The sequence below is a fragment of the Dysidea avara genome, chromosome 13 (assembly GCF_963678975.1).
Source record: "Dysidea avara chromosome 13, odDysAvar1.4, whole genome shotgun sequence".
Classification (NCBI taxonomy): domain Eukaryota; kingdom Metazoa; phylum Porifera; class Demospongiae; order Dictyoceratida; family Dysideidae; genus Dysidea; species Dysidea avara.
This window is the reverse complement of record NC_089284.1, coordinates 10,042,798-10,064,123: the sequence shown is the minus strand read 5'-3', so window position 1 is coordinate 10,064,123 and position 21,326 is coordinate 10,042,798. Positions and strand designations below refer to the sequence as shown.

At 38.4% G+C, this 21,326-nt stretch overlaps 2 protein-coding genes across 3 annotated transcripts; one reads left to right on the top strand and one right to left on the bottom strand.

Annotated features, from left to right (window-relative positions):
• Window positions 1-65: 65 nt before the first annotated feature.
• Window positions 66-11,803, bottom strand: LOC136242395 (uncharacterized). Of its 2 annotated transcripts, none has more exons than XM_066033817.1 (14): window positions 11,527-11,798; window positions 11,433-11,470; window positions 10,364-10,436; window positions 10,164-10,259; window positions 8,966-9,045; window positions 8,481-8,641; window positions 7,092-7,474; window positions 6,818-6,871; window positions 6,347-6,449; window positions 6,165-6,287; window positions 6,001-6,113; window positions 5,011-5,142; window positions 2,308-2,478; window positions 66-252 (listed from the first exon to the last, which is right to left on the bottom strand). In XM_066033817.1, exons 1-14 carry the CDS (start codon window positions 11,596-11,598, stop codon window positions 127-129), a joined length of 1,725 nt encoding a protein of 574 aa, XP_065889889.1. In that variant the 5' UTR covers window positions 11,599-11,798; the 3' UTR covers window positions 66-126. The 2 variants fall into 2 exon arrangements, with proteins under 2 accessions (XP_065889889.1, XP_065889890.1); XM_066033818.1 differs by lacking the exon at window positions 66-252 and adding an exon at window positions 276-2,196 and having other exon boundaries at window positions 11,527-11,803.
• On the top strand, window positions 11,586-21,317 carry LOC136242396 (cleavage stimulation factor subunit 1-like). Its single transcript, XM_066033819.1, has 13 exons — window positions 11,586-11,754; window positions 11,836-11,966; window positions 12,108-12,182; window positions 12,430-12,563; window positions 12,668-12,763; window positions 12,864-12,986; window positions 13,117-13,192; window positions 13,943-14,022; window positions 14,077-14,136; window positions 19,653-19,803; window positions 20,049-20,141; window positions 20,522-20,602; window positions 21,125-21,317. Exons 1-13 carry the CDS (start codon window positions 11,666-11,668, stop codon window positions 21,226-21,228), a joined length of 1,293 nt encoding a protein of 430 aa, XP_065889891.1. The 5' UTR covers window positions 11,586-11,665; the 3' UTR covers window positions 21,229-21,317.
• The last annotated feature ends 9 nt before the right edge of the window (window positions 21,318-21,326 follow it).

The following is a 21,326-nucleotide window of genomic DNA, read 5'->3' as shown; positions in this document are numbered from 1 at the left end:
TTGTAGTACATATTGCACATTGTATTTTACTCTGTGTTGGTGCAATAGAATTAGAACAAATTACATATTGATACATAAACTTTGCCAGTGTTTTCTCATCATCAAATTACAACAGGAATATTATTATTATGTGTGTGTACCAACTAAACTACTGTCATCAAATAAATGTTTTCTCTTCTCAAGTCTCTTACACTTTGGACAACCAGCAGATGGTCTACATTTCTTGTGGAACAATGCCTTGCAGTCTTTACACTAACAGAACACACAGTATACATTAGTAAATTCACCAATAGTTCAATATGTGACTGGCTGATCATAAATCCATCATTTTCACAAAATTCTGTTTTGTTATAAAAGCATATTGAAATTAACTGGGTAAAATACACACACCACATAAAAATTTTACACAGGTATTAATCACTTGTGGTATGCAGTGAAACAAAGCTCAGATCAATAAGCATATACACCATTGAATTCGCCTGTTCATGAAGAGTGAGTTTCATGTTCGCATAGTAAAAACTAGAGTTATGGGTGCTTATTTACAATGCTATTGAAATAGGATGTTTATTTATGATGCTGTAGAAATAAAGGGCTTTGCCTGATATGTATGCCTGACTGCCTGAGGGCCGCAAAGTGTACCATTGTCATATCTTCGTTGGAATGGTCTTTTTCCGAGGATTTTATCTTGATGGACATGAAAGGCTGAAACTTTGGCTGTCTACTCTAGTGATATACCAATTAATCACTAAATAATCAGCCAAATTTCAGCAATATCAATATTGAAAATTATTAGCAGATTATTTGACCAATTAATTTACCTGATCCTGATGTTATTGTTATCACAATAGACAAAAAAAGTTTCTAATTTTTACAAAATATGTGTGAAAGTTTGGTGAACATAAACATCAGATTGGACATCGGTATAAACTAAGGCTCAAACGAATAGTGGTTTACTGTATTCGAATATTCGGTCAGCTCTAACGAAATTAGTTGAATAATTGGTGTAAGGTTTCATTGCAATTCAGTATTTAAGGCAGCCACTACCAAGAAGCCTACAAATAACCACAAACAGCTTTGTGGCTTCGTATGAATAACTTCACTAAGAGACCCTTTTCTGAAAGGATTATCACAGCAATACCGTGATAGAAAGTGATTGCAACAGAGTAGAAGTACCTGGAGTAAGCTACAAATCCATATGAAGTCTTGCACTTACGGCGATTCACCGTGGAATTAGTACATCTTCACCAATTAGTGGCTGCCTAATTCTATTACTACTCTTCGCTTTATCGCCATAGTCCTTTCCTTTTTACTACTTTCATTAGTATCGTCTTCTGCTTCATTAATTACTGACAGCTAATCACGTGTCACCATATAAATGATCACGTGCGAATAATCATTTGTTAATTTTATTATTCGGCTACAAAGCAAACGAATATTAATCCGAATATTCGGTTATCGTTTGAGCCTTAGTATAAACCCATTACAGTGGAACCTCAGTTATCCGAACCCCTTGGGACCAGGGGTGGTCCATAAGTCTGAAAAGTCTGTATCTCTGAAACTGTGTATAAATAACCTTAAAATAGCATTAAAAACATTTTTAGTAATATCAACTACCCTAATAGAACAGTCACTACTCTAATAGAGCAGTCATTTCAGTTGACAGAGTCCGGATAAGTGGGGTCCAGATAACCGAGGTTCCACTGCAAGTGAACTTTAATATCTATCAGTGCATCACTAGCCCACTCCTTTGCTACTATAGATAACCAGGAATGCACCCAAAACAGAGAAATTCAAACATGGCTGCTGTGTACTATAAAAAGTAACATTTCTTATTAAGAGATTATAATGATTATGCCAAAAGTTCTTCGCGTTAACAGCATGACAAAGCAATGCTATGAAAACGAAGTTGAATTGCACGACAGAAGAATAACATAGGCATAGCAGGACAGCATTTCTACACTTGCTAGTGATGCAAAATTACTCCGTTTGACTGTTCCTTTGACTCAACTGTCTTCCTATTGAAGCTGCTTTGCTGCCCATACACATGACAATAAAGTAGCATCATCCCTGTTGCATGTAAGAATGATATATACGTCACTAACATAAGATGCCATGTTTGAATGTTGTCCATAATGTTAGTAGTTTATGAAGTTGCATGTTCCGATTGCTACCTTCTCCATAGGATTTGATGCACTCCTGAGATAACACAGAATCAATAAAATTCAAGAAATGTACAAAAACAATGGGTTTTTGCTTAGCCAGTCACATATTAACATGTACTGTAAATCTGACAGTAGATACTCATACCTGGAAGGTCTCATCAAGTTGAAATGGATAAATCACACTTGGACTCTGACATATTTCACATACAAATCCTTTCTGACAGCAAAGGGGACACTTTTTCACATGTTTGATGGCCTTCCTTAAAGCTTTAGTTAACTGAGGTAACAACAGGCCTGAATGTAAATCCATTAGATTCTAGAAAAGAAACCACACAGAAATGATGCAATTATCCAACCCACAGAACATATGTGACTAGATCTGACAGAATCTCATAAAGAGACCATCAGATACGATTAAGTTGCCATGACTGAAGAATCTGATTTGGGTGTTACATTTACAATTGATCTAAATTTCCCACCACATCAATAATGCAATCGTAAAGCATCAAAAATGATTGGAATTATTTATCAAACATTTCATGCGCTCACTCCACACACTTTACATTTGTTATTCTCTCGTAAGACCACATTTAGACTACACATGTGTTGTTTGGCAAAACTTATTTCTAGGGCTGAACAATAGTATCGATAGTGCGATATATCGCAATAGTAAATCACTATCGTTATCGCGATAGTAGGGATATCACTATCGTGATAGTTATGATAAGCTTAGATCTGCATTAAAATGGTATTAACAACCCTTCTATACTGTTTTACAGCAGCTTTCTTACAAAGGAGTGGCCTGCAAAAGCTATACCAAAAGTCCATATTCATCGGCCGCCCACGCAGTTAATTAACAAAAAACCTGTGCATGCAAAATAACTTTCTAAATCATAGCTATACAACTAAGACTTTAAGTGTTTCATAAACTATCGGGATAGTATTCACTATCGCGATATTTAATGAGTAACTATCGTGATAGTAAAATTTTTACTATCGCTCAGCACTACTTATTTCTTAAAGATATCAGAGCACTGGAAGCTATTCAAAGAAGAGTTACTAGATTGGTACATAATCTTGCACACTGACTTATTCTGATAGACTGAAGTCACTAAATTTTCCCTCATTGTATTACAGAAAATTGACATGATAATGACACACAAAATACTGCACGGCCTTGTGGATATACATGTACCATTAGTAGAGTTTTTTCAATACAACACCTCCTGCATAAGATCAAATGGACTCAAACAAATGTGAGGAAATATAGTTTTGGAGTAAAAGGTTGGAATTCTTTACTAGTAATGGCCACAAACAGCAGATCCTTGCAAATTTACTATATTGTAATGTGAGGTATTACAGTATAAGCTTTCCTTTTTTAAGAATCACTAATAATAAATATAATTAAAGGTAAAACCATTGATTTGTGGCCTATGGTAAAGGATATATTGAGTTAGGCAGCCACCTTGGCCAGAAGGCAACCACTATAGACAGGTTCCACTGTATTTCCAAAATTATTTTGGCATGACAGACTAATACCTAGCAAGAAGCTTTACAGAGTTTCCCATTATTCTTTTTTCAGTTATACCATAAGCACTTTCATATGGGTGGTGGGTGAGCAAATACTGTTATAGTGCTCAGAAATGGAAGAACACCATGTTGGCCAAAAACCAGCCTCACTGGAACTGCTGATGGTTGAAAACAATTCATATAAACTTATTCAACACTACAGAGACTGTGCTTGGGTAAAGCTAGTGTGGAAAAGGAGAATATTCAGCAAGGAGAAGACGTAATGTTAAGTCATCACCATCTTGATTCAATGTGGTGTGTACTTAATGGAGATGGACTAAGATGTTCATAAGTTGTGGTGCAATCTCAGAATCATTGCTTGTGCAAACAAGACAAATTTGGTAATTCCATAGTCATATTATGCAAATCTTTCAGTACAGAACACATACATACTTTATATCCTTAAATAGGAATATATACATACACAGGGATGGATCTAGGATTTATAAGAGGGGGGCTAACTCAAAGTACTAATCTCTTGGGTGAAGGTGTGACGGGGTCTGGGGGCATGCCCCCCCCCCCCCAGGAAATTTTTGAAAAATAGATGCTAAAATACTGCAATTTGGAGACATTTCTACATAAAATGCATATTTCTGCCTGTAGATATTTTATATACTGCTTTTAGATATATGGCTCTCTGCAGCATTTGCTAATGGAAAGGTTTGGGTAGGTTCAGACAACCAAGCACATGATGCACCCTCTCACAATTGCATGCATGATAGAATAATAATGTTGAAACTGGAAAATTTTGAAATTTGAATGATATGAGATTGAATCTGAGAGCATTTTCAATGGAAATTGTGCACCTGAATTAAGTATACCAGTACCGGTAATAACTACACAAGTAGATGAACAAGCCTTTTAAAAAGACCAATGCACTCCATTGTATGTATAGGCGCAGGCAGATATAGAAAAACTCCATAAAAGAACCAACTTTTATGCTTACACTGAATGTTCTATTAGAATAGTTAGGTAACTGTTCTATTAGAGTATCTCGATCTTGTACACCTCCAATGCTGATCTGGGTCCTTGTTGCATAACCTTTAGCATAAATCCACTGATAATACCTTGGAAAGATGTTTATAAGGTGGGTTTATGAGTATATTTGTATTATTAGTCAGGGTCATCATATAATTTTATGCTAAGACAAAATTTCATTATAATCCTCAGCATATTGATCAAGTAAAGCCTAAAAGTGAAGGAGGGGGGGATTCAGCCCCCAAAGCCCACCCCCTAGATCCATCCCTGATACAATCCCATTTCCTAGCATAAGACATACCCTCAAGGAGTAGACATGTATCTTCTCAAACAAGTGAGCATCAGTCAACTTCCGCAACACCTTCTTAGTATCCTCAGCGTAACTACATGTTAGTAGGTAACCTTTCAAATGATACAGCTGTGTCCTGTAGTCCTGAGGATGGAGATGAAATATATGTAATAAACAATCACCCAGAATCAAAGCGCCATGAACCAATGATGAGTGAGTTATCCCACAGTGCAATGAGTACAATAAAACAAAAGCTGATTCAAGCAATTTGTATAGTTACTGCTGCACGTGTGTACAGAAAATACAGCATGAGGGGGTGTGTCGAGAGGCTAATACAGCACAAGGTAAAGCTGAGTGCTGTATTTGCCTTGAGACACACCCAACAGAGTGCTGTCTTTTTCATACACACAAGCATAGGTGGTGTTTTAAGTGTTATATTGTACTTCATGGTCTTCTTGCTTAAAGCATTACCCGAACCACTTCAATTTTTTTGGTGATCAGACTATCAGTAATTGTGCATGTAATAATCTATTTCTAGTCATAGAACCAACTGGCAGGCTAGTTTTAGCAGTTTACAATGTCACACACATGATCAATCGTGCTGTCTAAGTGGGGTTGCTTAACATCCCTTACATAACTGTTCTGCATAACTGTACTGTATGACTCATACAGTAAAGTTATGTAGCTAATTGATACTATATGGAAAATACAGTACGTGGTGACACTTTGATCCTCACACACAAACAACAATAAAATGTATAAAACACTTGGTATTGGGTAACGTCATGATACTTACAGTGTAGCTACCATTGAGGCAACCAAGGGCCTGGTTAAAAGTAACACTGAACAGAATTTTAGTTAGATCGAGACACTCTAATAGAGCAGATTCAGTATATGTACTAGAACAATTCACACTATCCTAATAGAGCAGTCATTACTACCTTGCCCATTAACTGTCTCTGCCAGCCCTCATTGCCCTCATACCAGTAGAACACAACTCACCCTACACTTTTCTAGTTCAGGGATATAGTTATACAATGTACTGTTGACTTCATCAATGTCCAATACAGGCATATACTCAATACTGTCCAGATATTCACAACTACCTACACAAACTATATAATACCATTAGTGAGGTGGAGATTGAGATTGTTAGTATTGCTCACCATGGTAACATTTGAAGTCCCAATTAAAGAGCACCCTAGCTGGAATGACCCTCAACTCTTGTAAGTGACACTCATTACAATAATATTGTCCAGTGTAGTAGCAGGTTCTGGCCATTCCAAATACTACAAGGAAACATTGACATGTTTACTACCCTGAAAACTAACGTGTTACCATAACTTACTGATGCCAACTGGTGCTTTACAGGCAGCACAACGAAATGCTTGTGAGTCAAGTCCCTTTTGAGTAGCAATCTTTGTCAAAATAGCAGTCATTGTTTGGAAGTGCTACAGTAAAAACATAACAAATTTCCTATTCAAACAAGTCTATACACTATAGAATATCCCAATACAATATCTCATTCCAACAGTAGGTGCTAATAATGACTTATGGTGTAGTCAGATGACTGTTCTATTAAAATTATTGACTGCTCTATTAGAGTATAGTATCTTAATCCTGGTTTTGTCTCAGTTACCTCAACGTTAGCTACACCAGACAAATTATGCAAGAAAGTAACACAGGTCTGTTTAAATTACAGTGTAACATGTCTATCTACTTCATAGTTGCTAGCAACATCTTTCTCTACTCATTTGCACTGGGTAATAGTTTAATACTAATACACAGAGACTATCTTCATAAAAGATTATAACCTCACCTGTTTCTTGTGCTCAGCATGTTGTGCATTAACAGTGGCATCATCAGACAATACCTAATGGTTGAAACAATACAGCAAATGACCTTAACTGAACCTCATTTATAATCTAATTGAACCCTGAGACTGGGTGTTAATTAGGCAAGAAAGTTTGCATCACTGAAATGGTTTGCAGAATTATAAACACATAAATTTAGCACTCTAATAGAACACTCAAAATACAGCAACCACATCTGCTGTTCAGGTAACTGATGTATGATCACAACACACTACATACCTCATAGTCCATGGCTACCACAGCAGCTAGATCACTGGTTTTTGATGGGTCAACATTAGATATTGACTGGATTTTACGGTCACCATAAGCATAAGAGTATCTTGTACGATTATCAAACTGTGGCCTGGTCACAGCTGCACTGTATCTCCTCAACATAGCATTAAAGCTGGCATCAGATTCTACAGAGTTTGTTCTGTTAGTTTCTGGAGTTGAGGACTCTGGATGATTTGATGAGGAGTAGCTATGAATGGTGGCTCGTCGTGGCTGTGGAGAGATGTTTACGGCACTGTTGATGTTTCCCTCCAGTGTCAACTGTTCTGTATAGAGCACTTCTGATTGTGGTGGACTGATCCGTTCTGATGACACAGGTAAGGTATTCTCTCCTAACAACAGTATACATGCCTCATGTCTCTTTAGTTTGACAAATGTCCAATATACATAAGACCACAGCAAGGTCAAATTTGATTGGCTGCTTACTAGCTGTAGGATTTCAATCCCCCATAACCAGTAACCAAGTAACCAGGACACCTTACTATATAGTACAAACTCAAATAAAAGAGATGCATATAAAAAGCAGTAGATGTATATAAAGAAGTGAAATACATTAGGAATGTCAGTATAGTTAGTTAACAGGTTATTTTAGTTACCAGTATTAACATCATGAAAGAGAGGCAACATAATGAGTTCCACATATCAAGCTGCTCTAGTTACAAGCAGCTGTCAAGGTACAACTATGAGCTGTGATCTAAATTATGTAGTTGGACAAGGCCGTCAGTTGTTAACTTCCATAGAACTTAGTGAAAATACATCATACTTGCTAGTATAAAAATGTTTAACTGGTTCCTGCACCCAACACTGTGTACAACTGGGACTTGTGTGGAAAAAAGAGTTGTCTTGTGGATCACAGAACTGCATGCCTTAGGACACCAGTAAGATGCTCACATGATCCAGAAGGCACTACGAATCTCCAGTAGCAAACTCATGCAGTGTAAATAACACTGGGGTAACAAGAAGTGAAGTAGCTAAATATGTACCCTGGAACCCAATGACCAAGAAATTAACTGGGAGAGAGGGTGGGAAAAAAACAGCTCCCAACATTGTTTAACCTGTGACTAAACTCTACAGCTCATGAAGCTGAGAAGCAGAAAGACAGAAGGAGGTTGTTAAATTTTCTGGCTAGGTAGCCAGTAGAAGCCACAGCTATTGGAAATCGACAGCCAAAGAGAATTAATGAGAGATGGCACTACGAAGGCACTACGAATCATGAGTACATGGCTTGAAAAATTCAATTAAGACAACGGTCATCTACTCCAGTAAACACTAACAGCAAAAGTGTCTTGTAACTAAATGTATATATAGATAGCCACGTATGGTATAGAATATCCTTACTAGACATGCCAGCTAACTCCAGGGAAGATGGCTGCCATGTATTCAACAAGGCACTGGTGTAGTCATACTGGAACTGGAAGCCAGCCACGCCCTTCAATAGCTGCAGGACTACTTCACACAACTCTGGATCCCTAAGGAATGCCTCACTAGAATAATGTGTCCTAGAGATAAAAATAATATAATGATAAGATTATAGAAATACATGATGTAATTAAGTCTATTATATTTATTATAATTATGTGAATTACCAATGACAAACTACAAATGATTTCTTTGACCAAATTTTAGTTTCTTTGACAGTTTTGTAATTGGGCTGGCCTGTACAGAAACAGTGTTGGATCTGATGAAGCACTTTTCAATTACATCTTTCACCCACAATTTAAAAGTAATCTAATGAATAGACTTTCTACTATATATACTGGTGTTTGTGGTCTCACAACAGTGATGCACTATAAAGGGGGCACTTCATTAAAAAGGTGACTTACTGTAGAGTTGTTGTGTGTTTCTGGAGTGTCTCAAAAAATTCAAGCAGTTGTCTCTTCACCAAAGCTAATCTGAGCCATGCCTGTGAGGTACACACACATGGCATTGATCACATGTACATTAATGACATCAGCCCAATATCAAGAGATAATAATATGGGAGGGCTCATTTTATTAACTCTTGCTAATATGTATACGATAGGAAGGGCAAATAGCCACAAACACACTATATACACAATATACACATGCACACACACTCACACACACACACACTCACACACACACACTCACACACACACACGCACACTCACACAACGCTATGCATACACAACACTACACACACACGCACACTTCTTGACTACCTGTCCCAGAGTCTTTTTTGTTCTGGTCTCCCACCCCCCATGGGAGACACCCACCCACCTAGCCAAGGGATGGTGGGTAACCTAATTACAAGTGATTAATTTAGGCCAGATGAATGAATGGACTCCCAAGGAGGGTGGATGATAGAAGGGACCTGAGACTCTTCTTACAGCCTGTTTATACTACAAGATCCCTCTGGATGAGATAGCTTCAGTGCGATCCAGATCAATTGTTGAGCGGTGTTTATACTATGAAGGCCGGGCCCACTCCAATCACCAAAAAAACCTTAAAACCATAATCATAATTTTCATCTATTAAAGTGAGATTACATTGATGGTGTTAAAGGATTTCTGTTCTCTATTATTGTCAGGTTAGTAGGCATGATAAAGTCTTGATTGCTGAATGTCTCAATTCCGTGGAGTTAGCTGACTATTCGCTCACATGCATACCTGTTTGTTTTTTTTAGCCCTTATGCTATTCTTGAGTTTGATGATGTCCTTCTGCATCGTTGCCTCAATACTTCGCTGTCACTTCATTTCATCATTACAGTCACCATTTTAGCTGTAGTTCTCCTATCTTTATTCCGTTTATTAAGTGGCAACTGTTTATACTGGGTAAGTGAAGCACACTAGATCAAACCAGACCCACATCCTTAGCAGGTCCATTTCAGAACAATTCGATTTGATGTATACACTAATTTGGAAAAGGCTCTGATTCGAGGTAGTTCGAACTAGATGGCAAGTGTAAACAGGCTGTTAGTCCATCCTCAATGCAATGTATGAACTTTGTGCATGGTGTTAACCCACACACATGCACACACTCACACACAACACATACACACCCTGCACTTCCAAATATCAGATTGAGAATTCCTCAGTGCACTTAAGACTAACTTGATGTTCTCTGGAATCAGCAGGGCCAAACATGGCCATAATGACTACAGAAGAATAAAGGTATAAAGTGGCTAGAGCCACACAGTGTACTTGTGCTTAGATAACACACGACAAACACACAATAGTGAATCACAAGATATGCACACACCTTTGGATTCTTCAACCCATGAAGGAAGACTGCCTCCAGTACATCACAGAAATATCTAGCAGATTGGTCATTGCTGAAATTAAAACATGAATTATAATATTAGTCCACCCAATATGTTCACTACAATAGTATTTATTTATTTTTGACTTTACAGCATACAGAATTACAATGATACATGGTTACAACAGATTAGTGGCTGCAGGTATGCTGAAGGTCCACTGGCAACCTGTGCCAGTGGCCTAAAATAATTACAATTGATTAGTTACAATTATATAGTATGTACATCTATCACACTTTCTGTACACATACAGAGAAGGTAGGAAGGATGCCACATAAACACAGTAGGATGATGGCATCTACTCATGTTATTGTCAATTCTTCATATTAGTCATCTATCTACTGTATTCATAATCCAAACAACATGTATTATTTACAAAAGCAACACTGTACATGTATGTGCAGCATTGTGTGGGAAAAAGTTGTACCTAAACCAGCCACTGCATTCTTCACATTAAGCACAGGGATGTACATCATAAGCTATAAGAACCATGGGTTGACTTAATTTGATTTTTAAATTTAGCCTCAAGCCAGTTGGCAATGCCGTTCTTCCCTGGCTGAGGAGCCAAAACACAGCATACATACACAAGTTACAACCACACACATACAACTATACAGTAGCTTTGAAAAATATTGGAGAACCTAGAAGAGGGCGTCCCTAGCATAGCAATCAGGGAAATCTCATTACTAAAGGAACTCAAGCATCCTAGGTAAGTTTGTTCAGACACAAACGGAAACAAGTACAAACACATGGCACATAGCTACAGAACAACACGTAGTTAGGTTGTACACATATATGAAAATAAATTGTCTTGATAAAAGTTGCTGATTGTACAACATCATTTGGGACAGCATTCCACCACTGTGTAGTTTGGAATCTAAAAAAACATTAAGTGAAAAGCAAGATATCTTGGTGGTTGTGCAAATACCTATTTAGTACGAGTGACATATTGGTGTTGACATCCAATGCTATGGCCCAACAAAATGTGCTTAGGTATACATACCACATTACCTTTCAATCTCCTTGGAGAATACATGAGCTTCTTGTATCTACAAAATATCATACCAGCATATAGTATCAAATGAGGTAATGGGGCTTAGTATACCTCCTTAATCACCGCAGAAAGCTCCTTACATATTTTATCTTTCCTCTCCTTTTCACTTTTCTTACTCGACATCACAAGACGAAGAAGGTTGCACTATTTAGAATCAGAATTACGATAGTAACCGTAAAACGTCTTTTCAATGTCTGGCAGAGGTAAGCGAGGCTCTAAACACTCTGGAGCTCATAAAACCGTCAAAGAAAGGGAAGCCCTTTATCGCATGATTGTTAGGTGAGTTTCTATAATAGGGCTATATTCTAATATTTTGGTTACTGAACGCTATTAGCTATGCACTGTCCTCATTTGCTATAGCCAATTAAAGTATGATGGATTTGAGCTAGCAGCTCAAGCAGTAGCTAAACATATAGCAACATACCCACCAACTGCACCTTCCTCCAGACTGAGTCACTTAGTGGATCTGGGACTGCACAAGGAAAATGATGGTACGTCCACACACACCAAGAATATTTTATATAGCATTTGCATGAAGACAACTTTTCTGCATCAGATTTTTGCAAAAGCTTTTCTTTCAAATTTTTGGTGTTTTAGAACATGTACATTATGTTGCTGTTGTTGTTGTTAAGGTAAAGATGACACTACTACTACCAGTGACCCATACTCTACCCAAGGAATGATGGACTTAGAATACGAGAGTGATGGTAAGTTAAGCGTCTTTGTATGAGGGAACCATACCAGTTGCTGCTGTTACATGTGTCTGTACACACACACACACACACACACACACACACACACACACACACACACACACACACACACACACATACACACACACACACACACACACACACGCACGCACATTTGTGCAGTGATGATTAAATTGTTGTAGGCTTCCTAATACTGAATTCTAAAACTTGCTTTTTGCTACTTTATCGATATTCCTTACAGAAGCAGTGAACAGTCCATCAGTGGTACAGTATGAGTCACTGTTCATCACATCACATAAGGCTCCAGTGTTGGCTGGTGCATTCAGTTGGGATGGACAACTAGCAGCAACTGGATCAGCTGACACCACAATAAAGGTGTGATACGATGCTGATTTGTTTCCGTAACTAAGAAAATTCTTTGCTAGTTTTTGTGACCCTCATTTAACATGACTAACTACATGTATGTGCTATTCATTCAGATTTATGACGCTGACAAGATGCCCACAAAGAAGTCTGGTAACTACTCCTCACTGGATAATAATCCCATAATGAGAACACTGTATGATCATATTGATGTGAGTCTGCCTCTATGTGTATATGTGAAGGGTGTATATGCATCTGTACGTGAGTACTGCATGTGCATGATTCTTTGGTGAGTATTTTGTCCTTCTGTAGCAAGTTAGAGCATTGGAGTTTCATCCCAAAGTATCAGTGCTGGTCTCTGCCAGTAGTGACTGTACTATCAAGTTCTTTGACTACTCCAAGATTAACATCAAAAGAGCTTACCATGTCATACAGGTATGGCCATCTATGTGATTCTCCATAAGTGGTTTGTATGTATGTACAAAACTATAAAAATGGAATTACACACAGCTGACTGTTCTATTAGAGTATTACTCGTAATAGTATGTATTGTTACATTATTCAGGAGGTGGCAGTGTGTAGATGTTTGGCATTCCACCCATCAGGAGATTACATGTTAGTTGGCACTGATCATCAGACATGTGAGTGTGTAGCTAAATGTATAGTATGTCTAGGTATGTAGGCGTGCATACTAGAAGCTTGAAATTTACCTTCAAACATTCGCTAATATAAAATTTGGAACATTCGAAGCTTTGGTGTTAGCTATACGAGTTACATATTTTCTTGCATTAATGCACATCCTTCTTAAGTTTTATCCTACAGTATTTAATAAGTTTGGAAAATGCATAGCAGTAGTTATGAATGACATGATTGATCAATTGCAAATGGGCGTGTCCGCTATATTGCAATCATGCGTAAGGACGTTTTCCATGCATCATTATCTATCACTTTGTAAGGTGTTTTAAGGCTACAACTATGGCAGCAAGCTAAACTGCAATGGTGTAAAAGTGCACAAAGATTGATTGCAAAGAGACGAACATCGATCATGCAAGATGAATAAGCAACTGCAATAGAGAAAACAACGTTTATTCGTAATTCTTTTATAGGCTATGAGTGCATTGCAAAGATAGTTTTACAATTCCAAGTTTACTTAACTTTTGAACCCATGAAATGTTCGAAGCTTTGTCCCAGCCCTAGTGCATACATGTGTGTGTGTGTGCGTGTGCGTGTGCGTGTGTGTGTTGTCGTGCTACTATACCCTGCATGCAATGGGTGACTTCTAACTTTGTGTGTTTGTTATACAGTGTGCAGTGTGTACTATATATCATGTCCATAGTGTGCTGCTTGTGTGACTGTATGGCTTGTATATCATATACTGTCATCCAATCCAGTGAGGTTATATGATGTCAACACAGTTCAGTGTTTTGTGTCAGCCAATGCACGTGACCAACACACAAGAGAGATCACTTCAGTAAGTTGTCCTCACATGACAGTACACACTAGTCATCCTCCCTTACCACAACAGGTACACTACACACCAGATGCTCGTATGTATTGTAGCAGTGGTGATGATGGAGCAATTAAGGTAAATACTATTATGTGCACTTTTGAGTATGTATCATGTAGAGTATGGGAACCTGGTATGTTGGCTCACACACACGCACACGCTTGTTGTTGGCTACTCAAGTACTCCTGACCCTGCCTGGTCTCCACCACGCAGGGCTGCTACCAAACATTAGTTACATCACCAGAGTGGCACATTACCAGGCCCACCATGAGGAGGTTGGTAGTATGGGCGGCACACACAAAGCCTATGACAGCTATGCGAAACACGCTATTGCTGCCCAGTGAACTAGCACCGGGTTGCCTGTGCACCACTCAGGCACTTAAGCCCTGTGCAGGAAAATCCTCCTGGGGCAGGGCTAGTAACCTGCAGAAGGACTGTCCAGGTCTCGTGGAGAGAGGTTGTGGAACCCAAAGTCCACAACGACCCCAACACCGCTAAACAAGACAAGGACGGTGGGCATTTGCTTCCCCAGGTACCCATTGATTTCTTTTGTATGAGCCATTACTGTAGCACAGCTGTGTGCATTTGTGGCTTATAAGGCAAGTGATTGAAAAATCACAACCTTCTTGGTAGAATTTCTGTTCTATGTAAAACTTTTTAAGTACATTATTTTCTCAATTTTGTTTTGTTTTCATTGCACACCTTAGCTCTTAGCTTTTTCATGAGTAAACAGCTATAGTACATCTGTTAGTGTATACTGTGTAACAGGTGTTAACAAGAATCATAAAAGTATTCATGCTATTCTGAACACTACACAACCACATTCATGTACTCAATGGTACACTTTCAGTCAAATACAAAAGTAGTCACACAAATCTTCTCACAGGACGTAAAGTTCTATTTTTTCAACAGCAATATCTTCATTATTGTGATCACTATCTTTACAGATACGAACTTCAAAGTTATCATCCACACTCACTGGTAATTTTCTATAGAACCACGGCATTCCGATTTGAGCACAGCATCCATTTCCTGTACCACAGCCAGCACCGTCCCATAAAGGGTCTTGTAGGTAATACGGAGGTAGCTCATATGTTCCCACATCTCCAGCCTCACAATAGTAGTGATTCCCTACAAAGGCAGGTGGAGGGGGACCAGGATGAGTGGCACATGGACAGTTCCAATTTGGATAGTCATAGTCATCACTTAATCCAGCAACATACGTCCACACATGTTTACGCGGTGATCCTAAAGTGATAGAAATACCATCAACATATACACCATCAATGGACTGAATTCTTTGATAGTATCCATCAGGTGATCCCTTCTGATAAGCCTTAGCTTGTCCACAAATGTGTTGATAGTTGACTCCATTCATGTAGAATTGTGCAGGCGTACACCCACGTACATATCCTAAACATAGCCTCTTGGGAGTAGTGATCTTGCGCCATGTTCCTGGACAGGTATCATCTCGATTCATGTCTACATCAACGACTTGCATCCATCCTCCTTCAACACCACCACACTTTAGTTTCATGTTACACATGACCTCAAACAATCCTTTACTAGTCTTTATCCAGTATTGTCCAACACTTCCCCTACTAGTAGGATTACGTTGGTATATTTCATGACAAGAGATAGCAGGATTATCCTTACTCATACCAAGTGAACTTTCTCCATTGTTAGCTGAAACAGAAGTGAACAGCAGCAGTAGTAGGATGAAACACTTCTCCATCTTTACTAGAAGTAGCTACAGTATATAGTACAAAACCTACTGTGATGTGCTACATTTATAGTAATCTTACAGGATGTTTTTCAACCTGTTTTGTTTTGACATTACAACAAAAGGATCCCACATCCACTTCACAATCATGTGTTGTTCCTAATAATTAATTGGACACATTGTAGTGTTCCACATTGATGTTGGTGGAATTATGTACCAAATATTTGTGTATTCCTTTATTGTACGTGTAAAATAGTTACACAGACTAGAATTTCTTAATAAGAACATATTTATCCATCTGTGCCAGTACTCATGCACGTTTTAACTTGTTGATAAACTACCTCTGTTTTGTTTTGATAGCAAAAAAAATAAAAATCCAAATGATTGCTTTTCTTGACCACAGGTATTTCCTTTATTAAATGACATTATGTTGAGATAAAGTCTTGAGAGTTAATACTTGCTGATCTTCCCACTGTTTACCAGAAGCCTAACACCAATACAGATGGTTATACATTGGAATTTTGCATGAAAGCGAACACCACATTGTCAAACCAGTGAGCTTGACCCTCAAGAAGTTGGACTAAGAAGTTCCATTTGCCATCACAGATTGGCCTTGTTAATGTGTTGCTATTGTCTGGCTGGTGCTTTTCATGTGACAACACAACTAGAGCCATGTGTCCACATTGTGGCATCCACCTTGAATTGTGAGGTTTCTCATTACCCTGGTCCATATTTATTGTTGCCATGACATTGATGCCATTAGTGCTGTTTCAAATTATGTGTGTGTGTTTGGGATAATAACTGTTCAAGCATAGCTGTTCATACATGATCAATCACAGAGGAGTTACATCAAATAGTTACCAGTGTAATGGATAGCTACTTTGGGGACTACAGGTTTCTTTATACAATATGTATTATATGTAATAGAACACTCTAATAGAATGTTCATTTACTCTAATAGAACAATCACCTTTGATGTTTAGCTAAATAAAATTCCTGAGGATCCAAAAATGACCACCATTGTCATTTGCAGATGTGATTATGATATTCTCAGTTTGGGTCCTGAGATAATTTCAGACCAACACCCAAACTGTCCTTCAGGAAGTCCCTTAGATATTTGCAACTGACACACTGATGATATATGTAGTCTTATCGTGCTGTGAGCTGTACAGATTTGTCCAGTTGGAACAGCTTAGCTGTGTAGTTGTATGAGACTTGCTGCCTGCAAATGTAATATCAGAAGCCTCAATTTACAATAAATTATTTGTATATATGTATGCATGCATATTGCATGTCATTTTGTAGCAATTGGTGTCCTAGTGCAAGTATTTTTCTGGTTACATTACCATTACTATTCCACCTTTCTACTTTGTTCCCTCCTGTTGCTTGCACTTGTCATAGCTTTTAGCAACAAATGAGGGGGTGTGGCCCCCACAATGTGGGGAAGCCGGCAGCTTGCTCCAAAGCTACACCTGCCATCATTGAGATTGTGTTTCTTGCAAGACTTATTCCATGTTTCCTTAAGGTCATATGCACCTTGCTTGGCCCTCTTCACTTGTGGCTTATGGAGATAACTTGCTGAAAAGTGATCCAGTGTTCAACAGTTCCAACAGTACCTTTCAGGTGCTCCCATTGAAGTACTTGGCATAGAGGCTTGAGTCAATACCTACCTTGATCCGGTCAATAATTTACTGAGCAGATGTTGGAAGACCAGGCGAGGCCATCGTTGGACGAAGGTCCATTGCCCTCCTAAAGTAGTGCTGCAATCACATTCAGCCGTACCACTGATGGTTGTGAGTTCATTATTTGCCTGTTGAGTGAGTGTATTTCCTGAATTGCCACTCTCAGAAGTGTTTCCTATGGTAAGTGTATGGATCACCTGGAGAGAGCTGGGCTGCAGAGGGCATTCTTCCAAGGTTGTGGTGACCTATGGGACCTATGGGATGTAGTTGCATACATAATGGGTTAATCTGCTAAATGCTGTATGCCTAGGCCTTAACATGTGCATATTGCTTCTGTAGCTGTACATGTGCTTTAATTCTTGGGCGTGCCTGCTAGTAAAACATGTTGCCCTTACTTGTCAGATGAATCGGTAGTGCCACTACTCCTTGTTGCCTGACCTATCGGTGCATACTTCCCCCATTTAGTGCCATCACGTGATTCTCATAGTCTACTGCACCACTGTATGCTACAGTGATTGACAATTTACGAATGGCTCATGCCTGCATGCTGTTTGGAATTACATGAGGAAGGTAAGGTTGAAATATCAACATGTACTTGGCACAAATACAAGGATGTGACAGCCATTTTGAAGTCTATACACGTGACAAAATAATTAAAATGACAGTCCCACTAGAATAGTGCCATGCTGTCAAGTTCCATTGGTTTCAATGTAGTTCTTGATTTGCGACTTTTACAATACAGTGACCTACAACTCTTCAGCTAGAAATTGTGCAGGTGAGCCTAAAAGAGAAACTGGAGAAAATATGCCTAATAGTAATTAAAAATAGGGTGTGGTGGGAGGGACATGTTGATATTTCAACTTCACCTTCCTCGTGTAATTCCGAATAGCGTGCAGGCACTTTGTGCCCTGAGCCATTCTTGGCATACCGCAGTACGTAAAACGCAACATCGTGGACTTACCTTTGTTCTCATTTGTGTCCCGTTTCTTTTTGCTGACAGCCCCAAGGTGTCAATTCACTGCAGCATGATGCATGGCTTCCTATGTCGGTAAATGGGAATCGTCTGTACTTTATGTGGTGACTAAATTGATTGCAGAGGCACTTTAATACTGTTCTTCATTTGTAACGCTGTGTAACAGGGTGAAAAGAGGTGAAAGCGAAGCATAATGGCCACTTCACTTTCAAGTCAGTAATAATTTGATAGTTGGGGCATGCAAATTGTCCATATTTTTCATGGTGACTGGATTGATTGCAGAGGTGCTTCTCCTACTGTTCTTCGTTGTGTAACAGGGTGAACATAGCAGCATAATGGCCACTTCACTTTTACATCAGTAATTGATAGCTTGGGGATGCGTTCAGATGAAAACCGCATTACCTCTGGTGCCATCCTTTCTTTTGGAGTGGTATGCGTGGGTTCACCAGTCATGATAAAGTTACAGAAAAGTAAACAAACAAGTATCAGGAAAAATTAGGTCAATTAGGGATCATAGAAAATAAAGTAGGGAAACAAGGGAGGTGCAGATATACTAGTGAACATTTAATCCCTAATTCAGTCATGGATATACTGTAAACTGAAGGGGGATTAAATGTTTACTACTACTATATGTGTAGGCAACCTCCCTTTGTTTCCCTTTCCCTAATCGACCTTAAAATTCCTATTTTTTATAATAGCTCTTTATAGTGAAATCACGTTCACTGTATTATACTTGTTCTTTGAAAAAGAATCATGTAGGTATATAGCTACATTCATTATTGCATAAACCAAATATGGTGGGATGAAAGTACGTAACTGTGCATCAAACTATTGAAGGGTAACACAACTGCTAAATCAGTCTTCATATACGTATACTGCAATTGTTTTGGCACTTGATCATTTTGATTTGGTACATTCTGTTGATCTTGTGTTTACCATGTTTATCTTGGCACCTTGATTGTCACATTGTGTATCTTGTGTTATTTAAGTGCTAATTGAAACATTTAGTATACATTTTGCCACAACAAACAATATTATGCTTTTCAATTTGCAGCTGTGTAATTTGTAGCACTTAAATACACACACGTGTACCCACATGGCTTTGGGATTTAGAGTTTATAGTTTAGGTGGAAATACGTATGTTAGTTGATTTAAATGTAAGTTGAATTTTACTGCATTGTTTTTTGAAGTTTGACTGAGTATCCTTCCATCACAGATTTGGGATGGCATTAGCAATCGCTGTACTGCAACATATAGTAACGCTCATGATGGAGCTCCAGTGTGTTCAGTACGCTTCTCAAAGAACAGCAAGTACATCTTATCATCAGGTAGAGATGGACAAGCCATCTTGTGGGAAGTGTCAACAGGTGAATCGATAGACTACTTTGTATGTAGTGGAACCTCTCTGTAATGGCCGACACTGAAGGACCCAACATTTTGACTGAAGTTTTCAAGTTTAAAAAGTGTACAGACTCAGACCTGTTAGGGCAAAACTTTTGGTCCTTAATATTGAGTTTCTTTTGTTTGTTTATTCTATTGAAGATTGAAGAGGTTCCATATGGCATGTTTTACTGACCAGTGTCACTTACATTTCTCCTTGTTGTGTCTACAGGTAGACCATTGATCAGGTATAGGCCAATGAGTGGTGAACCCCGACCCCATGAGTTTCCTACCAGTGCAATATTCAGTCACAGTGAAGACTTTGGTATGTTATTATGTACATTGTGGTGTGCACCTCCTTTGAAAAATCTTGATAATCAGGCACTTGTCCATAGTCCCACTTGTATTAGATGTATGCACCAGTTCTTCCCTACAAAACATTACAGCTGTGTTGTACTTTGCTCAAAAATTCTATTAATATGGTTAGAGGAATTTATATGGCTGCTAGGGAATTCCTGAAATCAGGATAGCTCTGTGATATTGTGGCATTATCCCAAAAGTGTCCCAAACAAAGGGTCTTTCTCTTTAGTTTAGCACATTTTTGCAATCCCAATTAATTGTTGCACACCTAGTTAGTCTTTTAAGTGTCCAATTGATTCCACTTGTGTTTTCAACCAAGTGTTACAATTGTGTATATTACTACAGTGGTAATGGGAGAAGAGAAGAATAACAACGTTCATTGTTGGGAGACCAGAACTGGGGAACTTCATAGACCATTTAAGTCTAGTGAGTTTATACATTGTGTATATGTGTGTGGTGATAGGTACAACAGCCCAACCAATTCCACCATATAGCCAACCAAGACCATTTTGGTCAGACAAATTATTGTATGTTTACGATAGGAAGGTGTACCATTAATACCACACTAAGCAGCAACCAAGTTTTGACTTTTATTCTAGCACTGAATGTGTGTACAGTAAATATTAGACTTGTAAAGGTTACCATGTAGTCATGCAGTTCATTTCTTGTTAGCATAACCAGCTGTTGTTGCAAGTGTATATTTACAACACCCTTTGCTACAGGTGACTGTGTTCAATTAGAGTATTTTGTTTACAGATGTTTGTTCTATTAGAGTAGTTAACAGAGCTTAAGTGGAACTTCAATTAATGTACTTTTCCAATCAGTTTGTTGTTGTTGCCTTAGACCACTGGATCTCACAGTCTACGTGAATGTAATATACTGTATTGTGTGTTACTATACGTGTGCTTTTGAGTAGGTGTCCATAATGTCACACTGTTTTCCCTACAGATCATTATGGAGTCATCCGCCATCTTGTTCACAGTCCCACTCAACCAGTACTGATGACATGTGGTGAAGACAGTCGTGTTAAGTTCTGGGGATTTGTGTCTTAACCTTTATACCCTTTTTGATATATGTATGTACACTGTAGCCATTGTATACTCATGTGATAATTATAAACCCAATCTTATATCAACCTAAATGTGAAACT